Genomic DNA, 20,862 nt, shown 5'->3' with positions numbered 1-20,862 from the left:
ACACCACCACCACTAGCCTGACCTGGTGACACAAGGCAGGTTGGGTCAATAGATTAATGCCAGATTCGGGCCCTATCCCGAACTATAGGATTTTCATCTTATCTTGTGTCCAGTTTCAGTAAACCTATGCCTATTACAGTATATCCTCAGATTCCTCTTTGTGGTTGACTGGACCGGTGTCTTAAGTGGTTGTGGCTCATCTGCCTTTAAGGAGTGATTTGTCACGACACTTTTCTGCCCAGCAAATTTGTAAAAAATGATTATTTGACTTCATGGTGTTATATTGTTTTAAATTTGTGCCTTAATTTAAAAAGAACACAAAGGTTTCACACTACTCCAGATGTGAAAAACAAGCTACACCATAAAACGATTAACCAATAAAACTGCTGACAAGGTTTTAATAAACCCTCCACATAACAGAGATCATAAAATAACACACAATAATGCTGACCAAGTAAATGACTCTTTGTGAACACGTGCGTCTGTTATCACGTTTTGCTTGTAGCTAATGTACTGCTGTACATGATTAGTAGCCGATAGCGGGCTGATAATGCCATATATCTTACCTTTACAAGTTCATCGAACTGTCAACACGGTATCTGAAAAAATGCTGATGATTAATTAATTTATTTTACAAGAGGTTTTTAGTAAATAAACGAATAAGTGTGTGCCTACAGTATATCAGCATTGATAAAGGATCACTGTGAGGTCATTGGAAGTCATTCGTGCTCATTCTTCGTACCTTATCGCTCAGGGCTATCATCTCTTATGAAATGTATATAAGATTTAAAGATAAACTATATATATATATATATATATATATATAGTTTATATTGTTCTTCTATTGTTCTTCTATTGTTCCACGTTTCATTCTCACCGTGATTTTTGCCCACAAACCCATGAAGGGATTTTTTTTTATTATGACAGCACCTGATTAGTTAGGGTAGGTAAACACATCTAAAGCAAACAATAGCCCAGCAATCTAATTTAAACCTCAGTTTATTTATATTTGATCTACTGATGGTGAACAGAGATACAGAGGTTCCACTACATAATAATGAAGAATATGATAATAGTAGCATGCTTTTGTTAAAAATGATACAACTTGCTATTGTTGCCATGCATTGTAAGGAACAACAGCAGCAAAAGGAAACTCATTTCAATGTACAAGGCGTGTTCAAATCAAACCGAGGCTTGTGGTGAGAACTTCATTCTACTGAATGAAGGCGTAAAACCGATTGACATTTACAGAAAACTTGTGATAAGACTCTATTATGGTATATTTGTGAATGACAATCCTGGCTGAGGTGCTTAAAGCTCACTGCAGGCAATCATGTGAAAGTTTAGCAAGTGCAACATCTGATATTTAAAAATCAACAGATAACTTGTCTCCAACTTGCAGAACGGATGCATCTGGCTGTCGAAATACAATTACACACATATTATTCACAAACACCATTTGCACATACCGGTTGGGAGTTTTTGCCACAGTTTTAACTTAGCTCCAAGCCATTTCCACTTGCTTGTTCCATTAAAGGAGTTCCTGGGAGGCCAGGGTTTCAGACATAAAGCAGGCAGTCTGATCAGAGCAGGAGGCTCTGGTGTAATGAGAAAACATTTTATCTCAATTATATCCAAGCGCTAGTGAAACGCTGGGATAAGTGCACCAGTGTAGCCGGGGGTTATATAGAGAATTAAAGGGAGTTTTTACTTTAATAACTGTGACTTAAACACCCCTCGTGCTTTCAACTATTTTAGGACGGCCAACATGTTGATACCAAAGAAAAACACAATGTTTGCGTTTGAAGCCTGAACGATTATCTAAAAAAATGGTTGTGACCGACAATATACTGTGTAAGTATGTGATGTTTGGATTTCATCCCAGAAAGATTATCAAAGAACCGCTGTTATCTGCTTCATGGCGTGAGCCTCGGCGGCCAATTACCTTAAGCTGAGATTAAATCGTTTATTGATCAATATACCCACGCAGGGAGAACTGTGTGCATTTGCGAGCAACGTGACTCCAGAGCTAAAGATTCAGCGCCTGAAGACACAGCCTATAAAGTCCTGCTGATTTAATCAGTCTGTTGCATTAAAGAGAACATTATAGACCTTTACGTGTTTACATGTGCAAAACTGCAGGTTTCCTGGACGTTTCCTTTGTTTTCCTAGCTAGAAAAAGATAACATTTCCTGTTATTTTCAACTCATTAGGAACAACAACACAGCGCTGACCTATTCAGTGCCCATAGTAGTGAGGTGATTTAATATTTCTTCTGGCTAGCATCCTTCATGTAGCTCAGAATGACATTTTAAAGATGCACTTTAAATATATCTGTTAGTGCAGATACAGGAGGACGAGAAAAGGTACAAGCAGAAACAGGGGTCAGGGCTGATAGTGTGTTCCACTCATCCCTTTTGACCAACATTGGGTAATACAGTAATAGTACTGGGTACAAATATGTAGCTCTTCATTTAGCTGAATCATGCAGATGTATTTTGCACATATTTAATTATTTGCTTAGATTTTTTTATGTTATCGAGTGCTATTAATTAAGAGTGCCAACAAATTTTTTGAATGAAAACAGCATCACTGTGAGATCAAGAAAAGGTGAAGTAGTCTACACACTATCGTGGAAAAAAATTACAAGCTTTTTTTTGGTTGTTTTGAAGGAAAGCAAAGAAAACAACTAAGGAAATTTTAAATTTGTGGTCAGATAAAAATAAATCATAAACTGAGATCAAAGTAAATGCTTGATGAAGTTGCATGGAAAAAAAAACATCAGTGAGAACCATAGCTGTGTTTAATAGTGAATATACCATCTTTTTTATACACACACAATGTGACGAGAGCTCAGAAGAATAAGACAAAACAACTGTGTGGCTGTAAGAAAACCACTTGTTAGTGAGACTCATCATCAGTTTGCTAGGGAGATTGGACTTTGGAACAACGGGAAAAGGTCATGTGGTTAACATTTAGACCAGGCGGTGCAGGTCCAGGGGAAAACACATTATTAAAGACATTCACCACCCTAATCATAATCTGTTTCAGTGGCTGCCATCTGGTAAGAGACTCCTGTCACTCAGGGCACGAACTGAAAGACTGAACAGTAGCTTTTTCAGCCAGGCTATAAGGGCAATAAACACTCAACCCCACTAATGACTGACAAATTCAGTACATAGTCACTTTTACACAGTCACTTTATCTTTATCTAATATCATCGCTCTGGTTTCACTTTTTGTATAACTAAATTCTTTATAATTTTATATTTATACCATATTGTATATAATTAATTTCATTTTCTCCTTAGTCTATTTTTAGCCTATTCCAGAGCAAATGGTAAAATCTAAGTGTCTGCAAAGTTTTTTTTTTTGGCCAGGAAGTGTATTAGTGATGGGAACCTTGAATAATTTTAGTGACTCAGTCTTTTTTTTTATTCCTTTGTTCAGAAATAAAATAAAATGTTACATTTTCATAAACAGACCCCCAACACATCTACAGACACAAATTTTGGCTATAGTTCCAGTAATTAAAATATTACACTGCAGCTAAGGACATATTATAATAAACAGAATGAGTAGCTCACCTCTCATATCTTCTGGTCCAAGTTGTTCGTTCCTTTTGAATCTATTGTACTGCACTGGGAGTCACATGACAAAAGAACGATCGATTAGGACTAGAATACTCAGTGAGAAGAATCGCTCAATTCTGTTTCCTGTGTACTGCTCTGCATTGTGTCTATGGGAGTCATGTGACAAAAGAACGAACGATTCGGACCAAAAGACTCAAAGGAGGGGACAGTTATTGTATTAAATATTACATAACATAATTAACTATTTTAAAACATTAATTCATTTCCTCTTAGTACAATTGGTCAATTAGCACACTGATTCATCCTGTATATACTTATCTATTACAGTAAATGTTTGCTTTAACAGTCATGACCCTTGTCTTGCTGATTTGTGTTTTTTTTGGAAAAGAAAATGTCTGCTGTAGAGCATGGAAAAAGGGACTGGATTGCTAATTATGTTTACTTTTCGGGAGCGGATAGACCCCATTAGGAACAGTGGCATGGACGAGGGAGTTGAAAAATCTGTTCCAAGTTATGACAGCCTATTCTTTTCTTTACAGGTCAGGTGTAGTAAAGGAGACACGGGATTGCAGCTCAGCAGAACAGCTTGGCTAGGTTTGCCTCCAGGCATCATGAGTTGCAGACTCAGTATTTAGTTGCACCAAACGAGTTACTGGAACAGTCCCAGGTCCATTGTGCACACTGTGGGAACTCCCAAAATATGAAGTAATCTAAAAAGGAGCGAACATATGGGCTATCGATGGGAGGTTCCTTAGTGCTCTGGCATGAAGTGAGAAAATGTTGCTCAGTTACATATTACCCACAGGTCATTTTAAACATGAAGATAAATCATTTGTAAAAAAAAAAAAATTACCAGACCATAAAGTGCCATAAAAACACATAAAATAAGTTTTTATTAGATTTTTTTTTTGCCAAGTTCTGTAACATGGAAAATAACTACATGCACTATATTTAAAAAGAGGAAGAAAAATCATTTTAAAAAAAGTCACTTCCACTGGAGGCACAGATGTGTATGGCCTCACACGCAGAGGGTTCAACTCTCACCTCAGGTCTGTGTGGATTTAGTTCGTCTTGTGCTCTTGGTGGGTTTCCTCCTGGTCCTTTGGTTTTCCTCCTACGGTCCAAAGACATGCAGATTACATCATAGTAAGTGAAAGTATGTGAGTGGAGGGTTACTTCCAGTCACTCACTCATTCATGATACCACTTATCCTTTACAGGGTTGCAGGAGGAATGGTGGGCAATGCTGGGTACACCCTGGACCTCCACTCACATTGGAAGAATGTCTACTTGTAGAAAATGGAGGAGCAGCAACAGGACAGATTACCTAGGGCCTAAAGTTATGCCCATGTGAAGAAGATGTAAAGTAGCAAGTAATGATAGGGGTGGAGGCCGACCTGCTTGTAGACCACAGTCATCATGTCCATCAACCAGTGGGCAGACTCTGCTTGGATAGGCAGTCATGTCCAATATTCTCTAGACGGGCCTGTGAGTATGCAGGTTTTCATTCTATCCAAGTAGAAGCCACACCTGCTAGTCCATTGAAAGCCAAAATCAACTCATTAAACAGGTGGAATCAGGTTGAAATGAAATTCTGCACCCATACAAGCCTTTGTTTGTGATAGATGCATAGTTGGTCTGATGATCACTTTCCGACCATTCGGTCCAAATAGTAGGCCTTTGTACTGGGTGTAAAAATAGAAGGCTTAGCTAATTCACCCACATTGAAATTGGCAAGATCATCAATAAGTAGGTTATACGACTTTGGCAAAAAAAAATCAGTTTCTAAAAATTCTCCATTCTTTATGGGCTCATATGGGACTCTAACACAAGGATGAGATCCAATCAGGCTCCTTGGAGATCATAGCAAATGGAGCCCCTACTGTATCTTCAGAAAGCTTGTGACAGGTCTATGAACCCTCAGATGTGATCCAAATAATGTGACGCACACCATTCATAAGCAAATCCTACAAAGCAGCATGCTGAACACTGAGCAAATGCAGAATTGGATGGAAGTGACAATTCTGAAGAATGAGATAGGCTGAGTAGAACCTTTGTTCTGAAGTATGGGATTACATTTTTTAGAAAAAATGTAATTCTTGAGCAAACATAATGGGTGTCTGATATTGACTAAGCCCTGAACCTATGATGAAGTCTAATGAGGGCTTGGAGAAGGCAGAACTTGTGCAGGAGCTGAACTGACGAGTTGTGGTGTAGCAAATTTAAGTAGCTTAAGTAGTTTCTTGAAATCTGTCCTTCTTTTCAGGTGCTCTGGGCAGAGTAACCCTGGCACACAGGGCAGGCCCATCTGGGTTGATTTACATTAAACCAAATTGGCAAGAGCTACCCCATGGTCTACTGTATGTTTTAGCAAACATCTGGGGAAAAGGTTTTGTGATAGAAGTTTTAAGTCAATCTGCTTGTAATTCATCATGTTTAGCAAAGGCACACAACAGAGCCCATGCGTAGTATAGCACAGCATCCAAAGCCTAATGCTCTCCATGAAATCTTTACACTCTGGCACAATGAACTCATTTGTAAACAGAAGAGTACAGTGCCATGTGTTGTTGAAATTTGTTTCCAGATGGTGCTGAAGCTGGAGTAGAACATTGCGATTCAACTGTTGGTTCACTGTCAGCATGTTAATATCTCCCAGATGCAGCCACAGCAATAATAAATCAAGTTATGAGTTCCAAGGAGGATTCTGTTGAAGGGCACATGTCTGACTATACATTGTGAAAAGACTTGGATACCTTTTTTGACCTCTGTTTATCAAACTGTAATTAAAAGCCTATTAGAATCGGACAGCCAGGTGCAGCATGTCGATATCTGTGCCTCTAGCCAGGGGACATCTAGTTAACTTTCCTAGGATGGATGATACATCACTAGGATGGTAGGGATTGCATTTAAAACCCTACAAGTACTGCAGTACTTGCTTTGAAATCAGGTTGAAATGAAATTGCCTTGAATTGAGAACCCCGAAAAGTTAGCCAAGGGAAACCGGTCAAACCTCAGAGTGGTGTATTGCCGGTGTATAGCAACACTTGCTGGTCAGCTTGACAATGTGGCATATTGAGCAGAGGCACCAGTGTTAAGACTTAGAAGTTTGACTAACATGCTGTAAGCTCAACAGCAGACAGCAGGCATTATAGCAAGTCAAACACTCTTAGTATTAGCCAGGCTTAGCCCTGCTAGTCGGGAAATTGTTAGACCTGAGTATGCATATTAGCAGAGCTTGGAAAGTGTATGGTGAGCAGGGGTTTCATCAGCTGGTGAATAACAGTAAGAATGATTCCAGTGACCCCTTAAACGTGCTTAGGCAATTATAAAAGGCTTGGCTTTGTGGAAGGTTTGGGGGTCAAGATATAAAATTTTTAAGTGCCCAGAATCTCTAATGGTGCCTGGATGGTGTGTAAAAACTACTCAGCCAACCTGGTGTTACATATTTGCCGAAGAAAAGGGAAATGATGACTGGTGTTTATGTGAAATACACAGTCCTTAAGACATTTTACTATGATACTGTGTGTACTACAGTTTACTATTTTACATTATAGAACATACCATAATAAACCAAAGTATTTCTCTGACATTCCCATTGTAGGCACCATACGACTTTATAGAATACCAGCATGCTGTAGGTACTGTGGCACTTTAAAAGGTACTGTGGTAGCACTATAGTGTGTATCCAAGTTCTTTGGTAAATATCATGGTACATTTGGAGTCCCGCAGTGGCTACAAAAGTTAGGCAAATATCTAATATGGCATGTTTGTACACAATGTACCACACTACACATGTTAATACATACTTTTATTATGATATAATACAGGTAAAAAACAGTGCCAGTTGGTATTTTACCATGGTATGCCAACTATGGCAGATAAAATGTCATTGCAGATGTTACTGTAAAAGCATTACCACTATCTTACATAAAAATTTATAATGTGTTTTTGACAGGATCCTGGTATGCATTTCATGGTACCAAATTGGAGTACATGATAGAACCATTTATCATAGTGTGGTATGTCAGGAAATAGGTACGACAGTACTCAGACTGTATATACACGTCATAAATTCAATGGTACTATATACCTTGGAATTTACCTATCTGTTTATAAATTAGGGTTTAAATGAGTATATAGAGTGTAAGGAGAGGCAAGTAGAGCATCCAGGCTGACCTCTTGGGACAGAGCATAAAATATGAAGACATTTGATCAGACCTCAATCCCCGAAATTTGGACATAATTTAAATATGATTTTGTTGTTGTTGTTGTTGTTGTTGTTTTTACCGATTCTTTAGCTATAATTTCCATTTAATTTTCCCTTTTGAAAAATCTTGTAATAGGATGTGAACATTCCCATGTCTCTATGTCCATAAAACAACTCCCTCGTTGCGCTTCCTGATTCCTTCCATGGATAACTGAAACCTGATTCCATACACTTCCTGTATAGCGTGAGTTCGGACAAATATCCATCCAAATAGCTTGTGTCCACTGGAACTCTTTTGTTTAAGCGGAAAATGTTAATGAATTTCCTATCGTCTGTCTCCGGGTCTCCCTATGTTAATTACTGCTTCTTTTGATGTATGGGATGTACGTGACTCAGGGCACCTAGCCAAAAGCTTAAATATGCTCTCTATGCTGATCATAAACAAGATTTCACAAGTGCGTGTATATTTGTCAATCTCTAAAGGTTCGAAGGTCTAGCCGGTTAGTTGTTTAAAAGTGTGGTGGACAAATCAAGCAGTAATTATTCTTCTTGAAACCTGACACTATCTTAAAACACTTTGGAGTATTATTTATTAAACAGTATTTATTACATTAAATAGCCTGTTTAGCAAGACTCAGCAGGTCTGTCTGCCTTGTGGCCTTGGGATATCAGAGCACGCCACAGGATTGTGTAAAGAAAGATAAGATTTCATTCATTTACAGTAGATTAAAGTTGATAGACTGGGCTTGAGCTTTTCTATCCAAAATCAGAGTTACCATATTTGATTTTATTAAAGGAGGACTATTATGCAAAATTTATTCACATTTGATTTTAATTTGATTTTATGCTAAATCCATTCATTTCTAGACATTGACATGGGTATCCATGTCCGTGTACCATGTTTGTTTGTTTTTCGGGACACTGCTTATACAAGAATTAGAATTCACCCCTTCTGTGACCTCATACGAGACGTGATCTTCTCCAGGCTTGGGGCTCAGCCATGTTGTTTTCTGGAGGGGCGTGGCTCAGGAGGAACTCATTTACATAGACACTGAAATTGCTAGTTTGGAAAAAGAGTTGAATTAGCGAAGCTTTACCTAGAGCATTAACAGACACGCTTGGGGACCCCTTGTGACCTGTGTTAATCTAATAGTAAAAATAGATAAAATTGTTAAAAAATACTAAAATATGTGACATTTAAAGCAAATCCAGAGATTGTACCAGACTAAGTGTTTGAACAATTTTACATCACAATGTTTTCTTTGGTTTGCTATTCTCCTGCAGTTATTAAATGCTGCTGCATCAAAATATATATGTCAATATATTAAAAAACTTTATTGCACTGGGTGGGTTTATCTGTTTTCTCATTTATGTCGGCTATTTCAAGCTTCAGATCACAAAGAGTCTAGACTCAGCGTGGGTCAAAATAACATCACACGGCTGCCCGTCCAAGATGAGACACAACGCTCTTTGTCAGCAGCCGACAGTGGAAGAATTAATAAAACTAAGCTGAATATAATTATATCTAAGAAGAAAAAGGCAATAAAGATTTATGGCAATGAAATTTGTGGTTGTTCTTTCTGGTTAACTCACATTCTTATTTATCTTTTTTTTTTTTTTAGTTCTTTAAATAGGTACATAAACTCATTGACACCGATACATATGTCTTTATATATGTGTGTGTGTGTGTGTGTGTGTGTGTGTGTATCGGTGTCAATCAGTTTATGTTCCTACTTAAAAAAAAAAAAAAAGATAAATAAGAATGTAAATAAGAATGTATGAGATATATATATATATATAAATATATATATATATATATATAAAGTTATGTTAGAAAGATTTTGAACATCAGCGTTATTAATATAAACATATTTCTGACAGTTAATGTGCAGGTTAGCTTGTTGGATTAATATATATATATTAATCCAACAAGCTAACCTGCACATTAACTGTCAGAAATATGTTCATATTAATAACGCTGATGTTCAAAATCTTTCTAACATAACTTTATATTTCTGTTCAACAAGTGCAATAAACATTCAAAGGGCTTGCCCATGTGTGCCACTTTATGACACACCCACTAGTCGACTACTACACGTGTCTAATTACAATAAATTTTTTGCAATGATAAAAATTTCCCCATCAGCCCCATGCACCAAGGGCAAATTACCCGCAAGCCATTATCATTAAAAGCTTTAGAAGATAAAGTTAGTTCTGGTAGGGAATTAACGGCCCTTTTAAAAAAAAAAAACACTTATTAAAATTAATAATTAACTCATCATTATCGAACCTCAATCATTCATAAACAAGTAGATCTATAAACCATCTCAGCTTGAACCTAAAAAAAATCATAAAATATTTTTTTGAACGTCCAGGAATAAAATAGCAGCAAATTATATCCTGTACACAGCTAAATCAGATTAACAAAAACAGTGGTGTAACTATGTATGATAATATTTAATCTCAACAGCCAAAACATACAAGACCCACAAACCCACTCCCACATTTAGCACTAATCAAAAGCTCGCCCCCAAACTAATGGATGCAGATTGATGATGCCATCGAAGCTGTCCTTACACGCAGTAGTGGGATTAGCAGCATCTACTGCACCTTTATGGAATTTAGAGAACACTGATTTGAGATCAGCATCAGCACATTTAATAATCAGAAAACCTTTTTGTGCCTAATGTTAGAGTTTGTAAATATAGACAAATCTGAGATGGATATTTATATTTAACATTATAATTAAGGTAGGGTACACATTGGATGGGGTGGCAACCTGTCACAGGGAATAAGAACACACATACATTCTTAGAACTCAGGTGAAACCAACCCAGCAACAACATGAGGGCTCAGCATACAGACTAGAGGTGAGATTTGAACCTCCATACCTCGGGATGGAATGTGACAGTGCTAATCTCTAAGCCTTTGTGCCACTTACAGTACTGTATACAGCAAGTAGTTTTGCTGGCTCACTGTTTCCAGGGTCACCAGTCCTATCCTGAGCTTGGGTTACTGTCCGTGCTGAGTTTTTAATGCATATGCTTCCCATACACAAGGTTTTGCTAGGGGTTTTCCAGTTTCCTCACACCTCCCAAATACATGCTAGTAGGTGGACTGGCTATGCTAAGTTGCCCCAGGTGTGTAGATGAGTGCATGCATGGTGTTCAGTGATAAATCAGGGTATATATCCATGCTGTATTCCAGCTTTCTCACAATTAAATCTGGATCCACTGCAAACCTGATCAGAATGACAATATTAGGGATTTTTCTTTCATCTACACCCCAAAGCCAGCTAACTGGATCTATATAACTGGACCATATCTTACTGGGACATGATACATAAGAATCACTCACTCACTCACTCACACATCATCTATAACGCTTTATCCTGTATACAGGGCGGGGGCAGTGGGGGCGGGGACAGGAGACTTAGGGCATGAGGTGGGTTACACCTTGAATGGGGTGTCAATCCTTCGCAGCACACATATATACAGTACACACACACAAAAAAAAAATTGAAAAAAAAAAATCAATGAAGTAAAATAACTGTGGCTCGTGGCTTCCCTCTTGTGGCCACATGACAGAAGTACACCCCAGTTCTACTTACACCTTACTTAAAAGGGACCACTACCTTTTGGTATCAGATTTAATTCAAAATAAAAACAGTACATGTAGTTCTTTCTTGTTCTGCTGTCTCACTTAAATGTAACAGTTTGTAATGGTGTGCAATTCTTTACTTCATCTTCCTGTAAGCAGCCTTCTCCTGTGTGTGTGGATGCAATTTCCTGCCAACATGTCCATACACGCCGCCCTGCTTTCTGCCCCGAATATAAGCCTACTCGTCTCCCTTTTACCTGCGTCTTCCTTGAAGCTACCTGTATCTCCAAAACAAGCACTTCCTCAGCTTTCTACGACACACAGGATTAAGAATGAAGTACAATAACGCAGATGAAATCGTGAAGACTTTGGAAGAGGCCCCGGCAGCCAGGAAAGCTCTGCTGGACAACCACAGCAATTTCTACAAGGTGGCCGACTACTGCGAAAACAAGTACTCAAGCGTAAGTACACAATAAGTTAGACTTGGAGGTGTGTTCATTTGTCTCTTTTAATTCTGTAGTTATTACAAGTGTCAGGAGAAAGAAGAAATGTCAGGGACGTCAGAAGAAAGTATGCAGCCTCCTTGAATTTCGAATATCTTGAATTTATGAATAGCTAGCTTCCAAGAATTTAGTTTTGAGAAAACGGTGTGAATGTTGATTTTGTAGATCTGTGTTAACCATGTTTGTACCTGGGAAATAAAGGGAAAGGGTTATAAAATAAAAGGTTCTTTAAATGTTAAAAATATTTGCCTGCAGACATGCTTTCTCCTCTTAACATTTTCCCAAAAATGGAAATCTGTACACACCCAAACAGAGCTGGGATGTGTAGGAGGCCTGCCCTGGGCTCTGCCCTCCAGAGCTCCTACTGTTCATCTTCCTCTGCATACTCTGCTTTACACTGCATGTTTGTGCATGCCTTGTTGTCTCATTTTCGATCTGCAATCTCTTAAGTTTTCCCGTTCTTTAGTTGCACCATTTCTATGTCTTCAGAGCTCCTCTTGCAGCTACGCGATAATAACTCAGATGAGCATTACGGTCAGGCTAGTTAATGTTGAGACAGTTCTCAGTTACATGACAAGCTTGTGCTTGATCTTGCATGCTTTCTATTTACCCCCAATCAAATAAATCTGTGTTGCGTGATTTTGCCGCCACAAAAAAAGATGTACATACAGTAAATATATAATGTGCAAAGGTCTTGAGTCAGCCTTATTTCTTCATATTAATCTAATTTAACTAAATGTAAGTAAATTGTATTTTATTACTTCGTTTAAATGGTTTTATGGCCAGCATTAGAGGTGGCCGTAAAACCATTTAGTGGTTTTAGCCAGTGGCGGCCGGCCCATAGGGGGCGCTGGGGCACCGCCCTCCCTGATAAGAGGGGCTAAAAATGTAAAATATATTTTTACATTTTTAATTTTAATTAAGTTTTTAAATTCGGTTTACCCACCAGTATGTGCCTACATGCGATATGAATAACATATACAACATTTCCCACCTAGTGACATTCATTCACCAGTAAATTTCCACAGACAGACTTGTATCGTTTCTGTCATGGGGCGCTGAGAAAAAGCGCCCCTGAGTGCAGCCAAATAGCCAGTCATGTAGCTGTTGCTAGGGTAAATTAATAAATATGCGGCCAATCAGGTTCTCAGAATTTTATGGTCTTGGGGCGCTGGAAATTCTGCCCCAAGCCGCAGAAAATACCGCGAGATTTAAGTTTTTTTTTTCTTTTGAGGCGCGGCCAATCAGAGAGAGGCGCGGTCAATCAGAGTAATGATGGCGAACTTAACGAGCGAAGAGCAGTTTCCACCAAATTCGGTGAGATCTTTATTAATATACCCGTTTTAGACTGTTGTGTTAAATTGCATTTTTAAAACTGTTTTTCTTTGTGTAAACCACTTTGAGATGCAACTTTGCTTGAAAGGTGATCCAGCTGATCATACCCTTTGATGTTGATTATTGTATTTGATACTCCCTTAAGCATGCATGGCGTATTATACAATGGAAATTTGTTCATTTACTTTATCTGTGAAACTGGTGATTTTGAGGAGGAGATTATTGGACTAAGCAAAGAAATATTTTGTCACATCAGCCCCACCAGGAAAAATTTTCACCAGCCGCCACTGGTTTTAGCAGTGGCTTAGCACTGTCGCCTTGCACCTCCGAGGCTTAAATTCGATTCCTGCCTCGGGTATGTGTGCATTAATTTTGCATGTTCTCCCATGCTTGGTGGGTTTCCTCCTGGTTCTCTGGTTTTCTCCCACAGTCCAAAGACATGCAGATTAGGGTAACTGGCGTTCCCAAATTGCCTGTACAAGTGTATTTGTCCTGCGATGGATTGGCATCCCGCCTCGTACTCTAAGTCTCCTGGGATAGGCTTCAGCCCCCATTGTTCAGAAAGGAGAACAATTTTTTCATCTGACAGATCAAAAGTTGTATCTTTTGACAGGCTGCAAATGTAAAGACACAATTAAAAAATTGGTTGTTTATGCAACCTCATTTCTCCTCTCATCTGCTTTATCCACTCAGCATTCAGCATTACAAGTATACTTTTACAAGTCGGGAGGGACGATGACTATCACGTGTTTCCTCCGACCCACGTGACGCCAGCCGTCCGCATCTTTTCCGTTTGGGGCGGAGTAACACACTCGGAGGACAACGCTTTTCGCTCCTTCCGCTTGCATGAGCTCACAGACGCCCCTGCTCGCCTGAAGAGCCGTGATTAATGTGGGAGCACTAAGTACCTCCCATCCGTCCCCTCTGAGAGAGCTTGGCCAATCAGCTCTTTCTAGACCTCCGGCTGCGAGAGGTTACAGCAATCGAACTTGTGATCTCCGGATGATAGGGCGAGCACTTTTACCACTGAGCCATTATTATCAAGTTATTACATTTCTACTTGATTAAAATAAAAAGCACTCATCTTCACAATTACTTATATATAATAAAAGATATCAGAAGGTGTCAATTTCCACTTCACACCCCCGTGGCTATGTAGCACAATGCCGTGCAGAAAGGTAGTGAAGTAAAAAGTACAGATATTTGCCACAGGATATAGTGAAGCCAAAGTAAAAACTATCCTCTAATAAAACTGATCAAGTTAATTGCAACTTAATTGAAGTACTTAAGTACAGTAGGAAACTAAATGTACAAAGTTACCTTCCACCTCTTCTTGCGGAAAAGCTTTTCAGGAAGTCCTTTGGAAGCTATTACTGCTCTCAGAGCAAAAACATTGCAAATGTTTTTATTTATTATTCGGTTACATTATATATAATTTATGTACTTATTATATTGTATATATAACTGATTGATGATATACAAAATTTAGTGATGTCACCAGAATCAAAAATTAACTGCTAAGCTGCTGACTTTTATTATTAATATAATAAAAATATAAATATTTTTATTATAATATTGCGTACAATTTTACTAGAATGAGGTTTTCATTTCCACTTTAAAATCTGTGTTTGTTTCATTTCTAAACTTTAGGCAGGAGACACAGCCAAAGTCGTGGAAGAATCTAAAGCTCTCACCGCTCAGGCCCTGGCCAGCGTCGCTTACCAAATCAACACGCTGGCAGCAAGTGTCTTAAAACTGCTGGATGCGCAGGCCGTCCAGCTTAAGCATGTGGAATCATCAGTCAACAATCTAAGCATGGTAAGCTTTAATACAGAAGGTGCGTTAAAGGAGATTACATCCCGGAATCCTGGTGCTTTTTATTATTATTATTATTATTATTATTATTATTATTATTATATGCAGTCATTTTCCTTTGTTGTTTTCTTTAAAGAAACCTCTGTTATACCAATTAAACTAATGGTCGATTCCTGTCTGCATGTTCTCCCCGTGCTTGATGGGTTTCCTTCGGGTTCTCCAGTTCCCTCCTTTAGTTCAGAGACTTGCGGATTAGGCTGATTAGTGTTCCCAAATTGTTCCCTTAGTATGTGAATGAGCTTGTGAATGTTCACCGGAGGTCCCACCATGTTTGTAAATCTGTAAATTGTACATCCTAGATGGATGGACGGATAGTTAAAACATTTATTCATTAGCTACTATGAATAACTCATAGAACTACAGTTAAAATATTAATTAAGGTGTTATGTTATGGATGCCAGGATGGTAACAACAGGATTACAGCAGCATCTTACTGTATAAAATCACAATATAGACCTGTGCAAAGGTCTTATTGCAAAAGACTGTGACAATTAATAGACTTAAAGTTGTGAATTTATGTAGTATTTGTCAATAATTTAAGGATTTTTTAAAATTGTTTTAAATAAATTTGAGTTGATAAATGAATATTGACAAAAAAATCTCTTTATTAGTTTGCGATCGCAATTACTATACTGTATGTGTCAAAATAAGGGCAATAAGATTTTTTGAACAAATCGTGCAGCCCAGCATATGTGTAGTTTTGCTTATCATAAAGACGTAACAAACTATTATTCTCTCATAATGATTGTATTTTTTAAATGATATGCCAAAATCATAATAGCTAAAATTACAGCTAAAATTGACTAGGAATAAAATAAATCTAACCTCGGCCTCTCTAAAAGGTGCACAAATTTTTACACTTCGGCTAGATGGGTGTGTTAGATGTTCGGCATCCTGAACCGAACACCTAACATTTCACTGGAGACCTCTGATCTCTGAAACACCAGTGATAGCGGAGATTGATCCACGGCCTCCTAAAGGTGCTGGGGCGAATCGAGGTGTACACGTTCGACCGTGCGTGTTACCACCTCTAATAACAACTGATATGCTCGCTCATCATTAGATGAGCACTCTGAAGTGATAGTTTCCAAGAAAAGAAAGTTTCTTCCGCTCACTCACAGGAAGCGCCGAAGCGCGCTTGAGAAGTGGACGGTAAAAGCTCATGATCTGGCAAGAGAGAGAAAAAAGGAAAATTCCGTCTCGTGCGCTTCCGCCAGATATGCACGCGAAAAATGCGGTTTTGTTTTTAAAACCGCGAGCCGAGCGCAAGGAACTTCAATAGAGAGTTATATATATAAACCATATATATGTTATATAAGCCAAAATATTTGGCGTGTTTGACACACACGTGCTTCACAACCGGTCACGAGGAAACGTTCCCATAGCATATTCACGAAGCATTGAGTATAGCTTTCGAAAGGGAACTGCTTTATCTTCTCTTAGTTTGATGTAAAAAGTAACTGAAGGTCTTGATCTCTTGCTGCATGACTATTTCATAGCACGACTGCCACATGGTCATGGTTCTGCTTGATTGATGTGTTTTTTCCTCAAACTGAAATAAACATTACCCAGCATTAAATAGCATCACTATAACCGTTTACTGAAGTTAAAAGGCCCAACCACAAATCAATCTCCATCAAAACATGGGTGGCGTGGAAGAACTAGAACACTGGCTGCATCCCAGACCTGCTGGTCCAACATCAGTGCCCGACCTCACTAATGCTTTTGTGGCTAAATGAACATAACATAAATTGGTTATCATAACAAAAAAGTGGAATGGGTTATTTAAAAAAAAATTATGAGGTTATTTTGTTATTTTGCTGTTGGCCATATAGTGTATTTTCCTAAATGCAAAACCTGTTGTTAATATTATTTCTCAGACGGTGGACATGTACAAGGAGAAAGTAGCGCGGCAGGAGATCGGTGTTCTGACTGCTCCTTGCAAAATCCCATGTGTTCCGAAGATTGTTCCTCCAGCAAGATCTGGAGAACCCAAGGCTGAATATGAGCGTGTCCCAATATCCTACGCTAGTCTAGACTCAGTTGGACATGGAGTCTGGGACAATACCAAACCCGTAGGTGTCTGTAGAGTAATTGTGTGCATGTCATGTTTTAGATGATAAACAATGCATACTTAATATCATGTTTTAATCCTTAGGCACCAAGGAAACAGCCTGAAGCTCAGACACCTATCCAACAACCAATCTCACAAGAAGGAGGCCATCATTTCGGGTAAGTTAATGATTTACCAATTAACTTATGTACCAATTTTACTGTTATTTGAGAATGTGCTGTAATGTGAAAGGTTTGATGTATCTCTTGTCTTGCTGTTTTCTTTTTATAGACCTGGCCTTGGTATTGCCGTTCCACCACCTTCAGTTCCCAAATGGGTTGGTATGAAAACCACAACTCCTTCAGCCACACCAGTCTCCGCTATGTCACAGCCCCTGAGTTTCTGTGAAGATACTCCACCACCGCCACCTCTTCCAGCTTCTAGTGATACTGTTCCCCCTCCACCACCACTTTTCCCACAAAATACTCCAATAACTGAACCTACACCATCTTCAGCTTTTACAGACTTAGGTTTACCACCACCACCACCTCCACCTCCCGAAACCGAGTTCATGATTCCTCCACCTCCACCTCCTGTAAATTCAATGCCATATCCTTCTTTGGGAGGTTATTTGCCACCTCCACCACCCACGCCTCCACACTATGTCTCCATGGCTTCACCACCTTCTCCATTTCCTTCTCCTACTACAGGAAAGGGTTATTTGCCACCTCCTCCACCTCGCTTTACCCCTGGTGAGGGGAGTGCTTCTCCACCTCCTCCGCCTCCTTTTCCTGGACAGGGTAATGCTCCACCACCTCCTCCACCACCTCCTTTTCCTGGACAGAGTAACGCTCCACCACCACCACCTCCACCACAACCTCCTTTTCCTGGACAGAGTAATGCTCCACCACCACCTCCTCCTCCACCACCTTCTTTTCCTGGACAGAGTAATGCTCCACCACCACCACCTCCTCCACCACCTCCTTTTCCTGGACAGAGTAATGCTCCACCACCACCTCCTCCCCCACCACCTCCTTTTCCTGGACAGAGTAATGCTCTACCACCTCCTCCTCCACCACCACCACCATTTTAAACAGTAGAACATACGCCTTCACCACTTATATCAAAGCTTCTACCATATTCTCCAGACAATATCTGTATACAAACCACTTAAGAGTTGCTAAATATTAATATAACATTATATTGTTATGTGTCACGTTAAAATACCAGGCTTAATTGTACATTAACTTGCAATAGCTGCTAAAATAACAGGGTTGTGGTCAAAGGAACAAACTATAGCATCTGCTGAAGAAGCACTGCAACATTAGAAATGCTGATTGATTAAAAACTATACTGTAAAGACAAAAGTACTGTATATGAACACATGACCATTGCAGACATATGTGCTTTTTGATCATTCTACTTCACATTTAGCCCCCCTTCGGTGCTTCGGTCACAGCCTGTACCTTTTTCCTTCCTCGGGAAAGGCTTTTGGAGCATGGCTGTGAAGTCTACTCAGTAACAAGCGTTACTAATATTGAAAGTGTTGGCACTGTAGCTCAACCTAAAGGAGTCCATGATGTTGAGGTCAGGGTGTAGGTTCTTCCAATCCAACCTTGGCATACCATGTCATACTGGAGCTCACACTGGACACAGGGGCACCATCATGCTGCAATAGCTTTGGGCCTCTTGGTTCTCCTGAATGGGCATCGTAATGAGAGATTCTATACAACTGTGTGCTTTGGAATTTGAGGCTACAGTTTTGGAAGAACCAAATATGGATGTGATGCTTAGATATTCATATACTTTTGTAAGTAGAGTTTATTAACATACTATATAAGAAATAAGTAACAACCTCAGTAATAGCTGCAGTTATTGTTGCACTGATTCTTTTAGATTTCTTAAAAATTAAGCCATAAGAAAATGTTAAACCACTAACCAGTCAATTCTCAGCCAAAATAAGTTAGCTTTTGTAAATTCTTACAATAAAGATATTTGTAGGAACATGATTGTTAAAATATATTCCACTTCTCGTGGTAAAAATATCTGGGATTTTTTTGTTGAGCTTTACTAATATTGACATTTCTGAAGTGTTGTATTATATAACAGAGATTTATATTTTAAATGGTTGACTAATAAAGAGGTATATCAAACTGTTAAGTGTTATGTGTGTATGTAGGATAAACTATACCATGACTGTCTCATGGCTAATTCATGTGGACATGAAGTATGTCCTGACCACTGCAGACCTGGAACATCCCACAAGACCTGCAGTTTTGGAGTTGCTCTGACCCAGTCCTCTAGCCATCACAGTTTGGAACTTGTCAAAGTCACTCAAACCCTTATGCTTACTCATATTTTCTGTTTCCAAAACATCAACTTCAGGAAAAAGAGGTTCACTTGCTGCCAAATATATGCTGGTCACTTCCAGCCGCCATTGTAATGTTGTCTCTGGGTAATTCCTTGCTAATTGGCATTCCCAAACTACCCAGAGTGTGTGAGTGTATGTGTATGTTTGATGCCATGCGATGAATTGGCACGTGTCCAGGGTGTTACCTGCCGCATGATCTACAAGTCTCCTGGAAAAGGCTCCAAGCCTGTATACCGGTATAGACGATAAGTAAGTGAGATTAAATGAAAGGAATGGGATTAAATAAAGGCAGTTTTCCATGTACCATGGAATAGGCCTCCCTCAACCCTGTACATGTTAAGTGCGATAGCAAATGACTGCGAGAATGAGAAGGTGCAAGTCAAAGTGTTCTGGTACCAACCAAACACTAATGGATACTTCCAGACATTAGTCTTAATGTTATTGGACCCAATGGAACAGTACAGAGTTAAGAAACGCTTTGGACCCATGTAGAAAATCATTATTACAGTGTTTAGATTTAAATGGTGCTCAATGAGTTCAAACTTTAAGATAGAAATGATCTTCTATATACCAGAACATAAACTTAAGTCAAAGAAAAACTGTGAGCAGGAATCTGAATCTACAGGATGCTTTAGTAAAACAGAACTGAAGGTCATGATTAAAAAAAATGGGAACAGTGGGAACAAGAAAGAGTCAGAAAGATGGTCATTCTAAGGAAGATTAGATTGACAAGAAGAAAAGTAGGAGAGAAGAGATGATGATATTCAGGCTACAGTGTGGGCGTAAACAGTACATTGTTTAAAATGCAAAAATACAGTTCAGCATAGTGGTTAGCACTGTGGCCCCGCACCTCCAGGGCCATGGGTTTGATTCGTGTCTCAGGTCTGTCACTGGTCCGCACTGGTGAGTGTAACTCAGATTACTTTTTTGAAGTAACAAGTAATCTAACGCGTTAGGCCCGCCATTTAAGTACTTAGTTATTAAGTTACTTTTTTAAAAATGTAATCCATTATACAGACAGCAGTCATTTCCAATCCCCATGTGTGTGTGTGTGTGTGTGTGAAACTCGTGCTACAAGCCTTGCCCCCAATAACCCGCCCCCCTCTGTTATTCCTGCTGTTAGACCCCTATCTTACCTATGAGGTTTGACTATGCGAGGGCCTACACGCGGAGAGATGGAAACTTAATCACAGCACCAATCACTCGCGGTGAATCATAATGAACCGTACTTACAGTACGGCCACCGCGCGAAACCGTGTAGGTGAAACAGGGGTATTAGGAGTGATGATGGTAGAATATTTATAAAGGTCTTGACTAAAACAACATG

General features: G+C 39.1%; 1 protein-coding gene across 1 annotated transcript; it reads left to right on the top strand.

The window, feature by feature from the left end:
- Nucleotides 1–11,575: 11,575 nt before the first annotated feature.
- abi3b (ABI family, member 3b) lies at nt 11,576–19,301 on the top strand. The gene is given in 6 exon segments (XM_053511871.1): nt 11,576–11,669; nt 11,671–11,859; nt 14,887–15,054; nt 16,992–17,186; nt 17,270–17,343; nt 17,456–19,301. Coding segments are annotated over 6 exon segments (1,521 nt in total). The 5' UTR covers nt 11,576; the 3' UTR covers nt 18,258–19,301.
- The last annotated feature ends 1,561 nt before the right edge of the window (nt 19,302–20,862 follow it).

Source organism: Clarias gariepinus, chromosome 14 (genome assembly GCF_024256425.1).
Source record: "Clarias gariepinus isolate MV-2021 ecotype Netherlands chromosome 14, CGAR_prim_01v2, whole genome shotgun sequence".
NCBI lineage: Eukaryota > Metazoa > Chordata > Actinopteri > Siluriformes > Clariidae > Clarias > Clarias gariepinus.
This window is presented reverse-complemented; position numbering and strand designations above follow the sequence as displayed.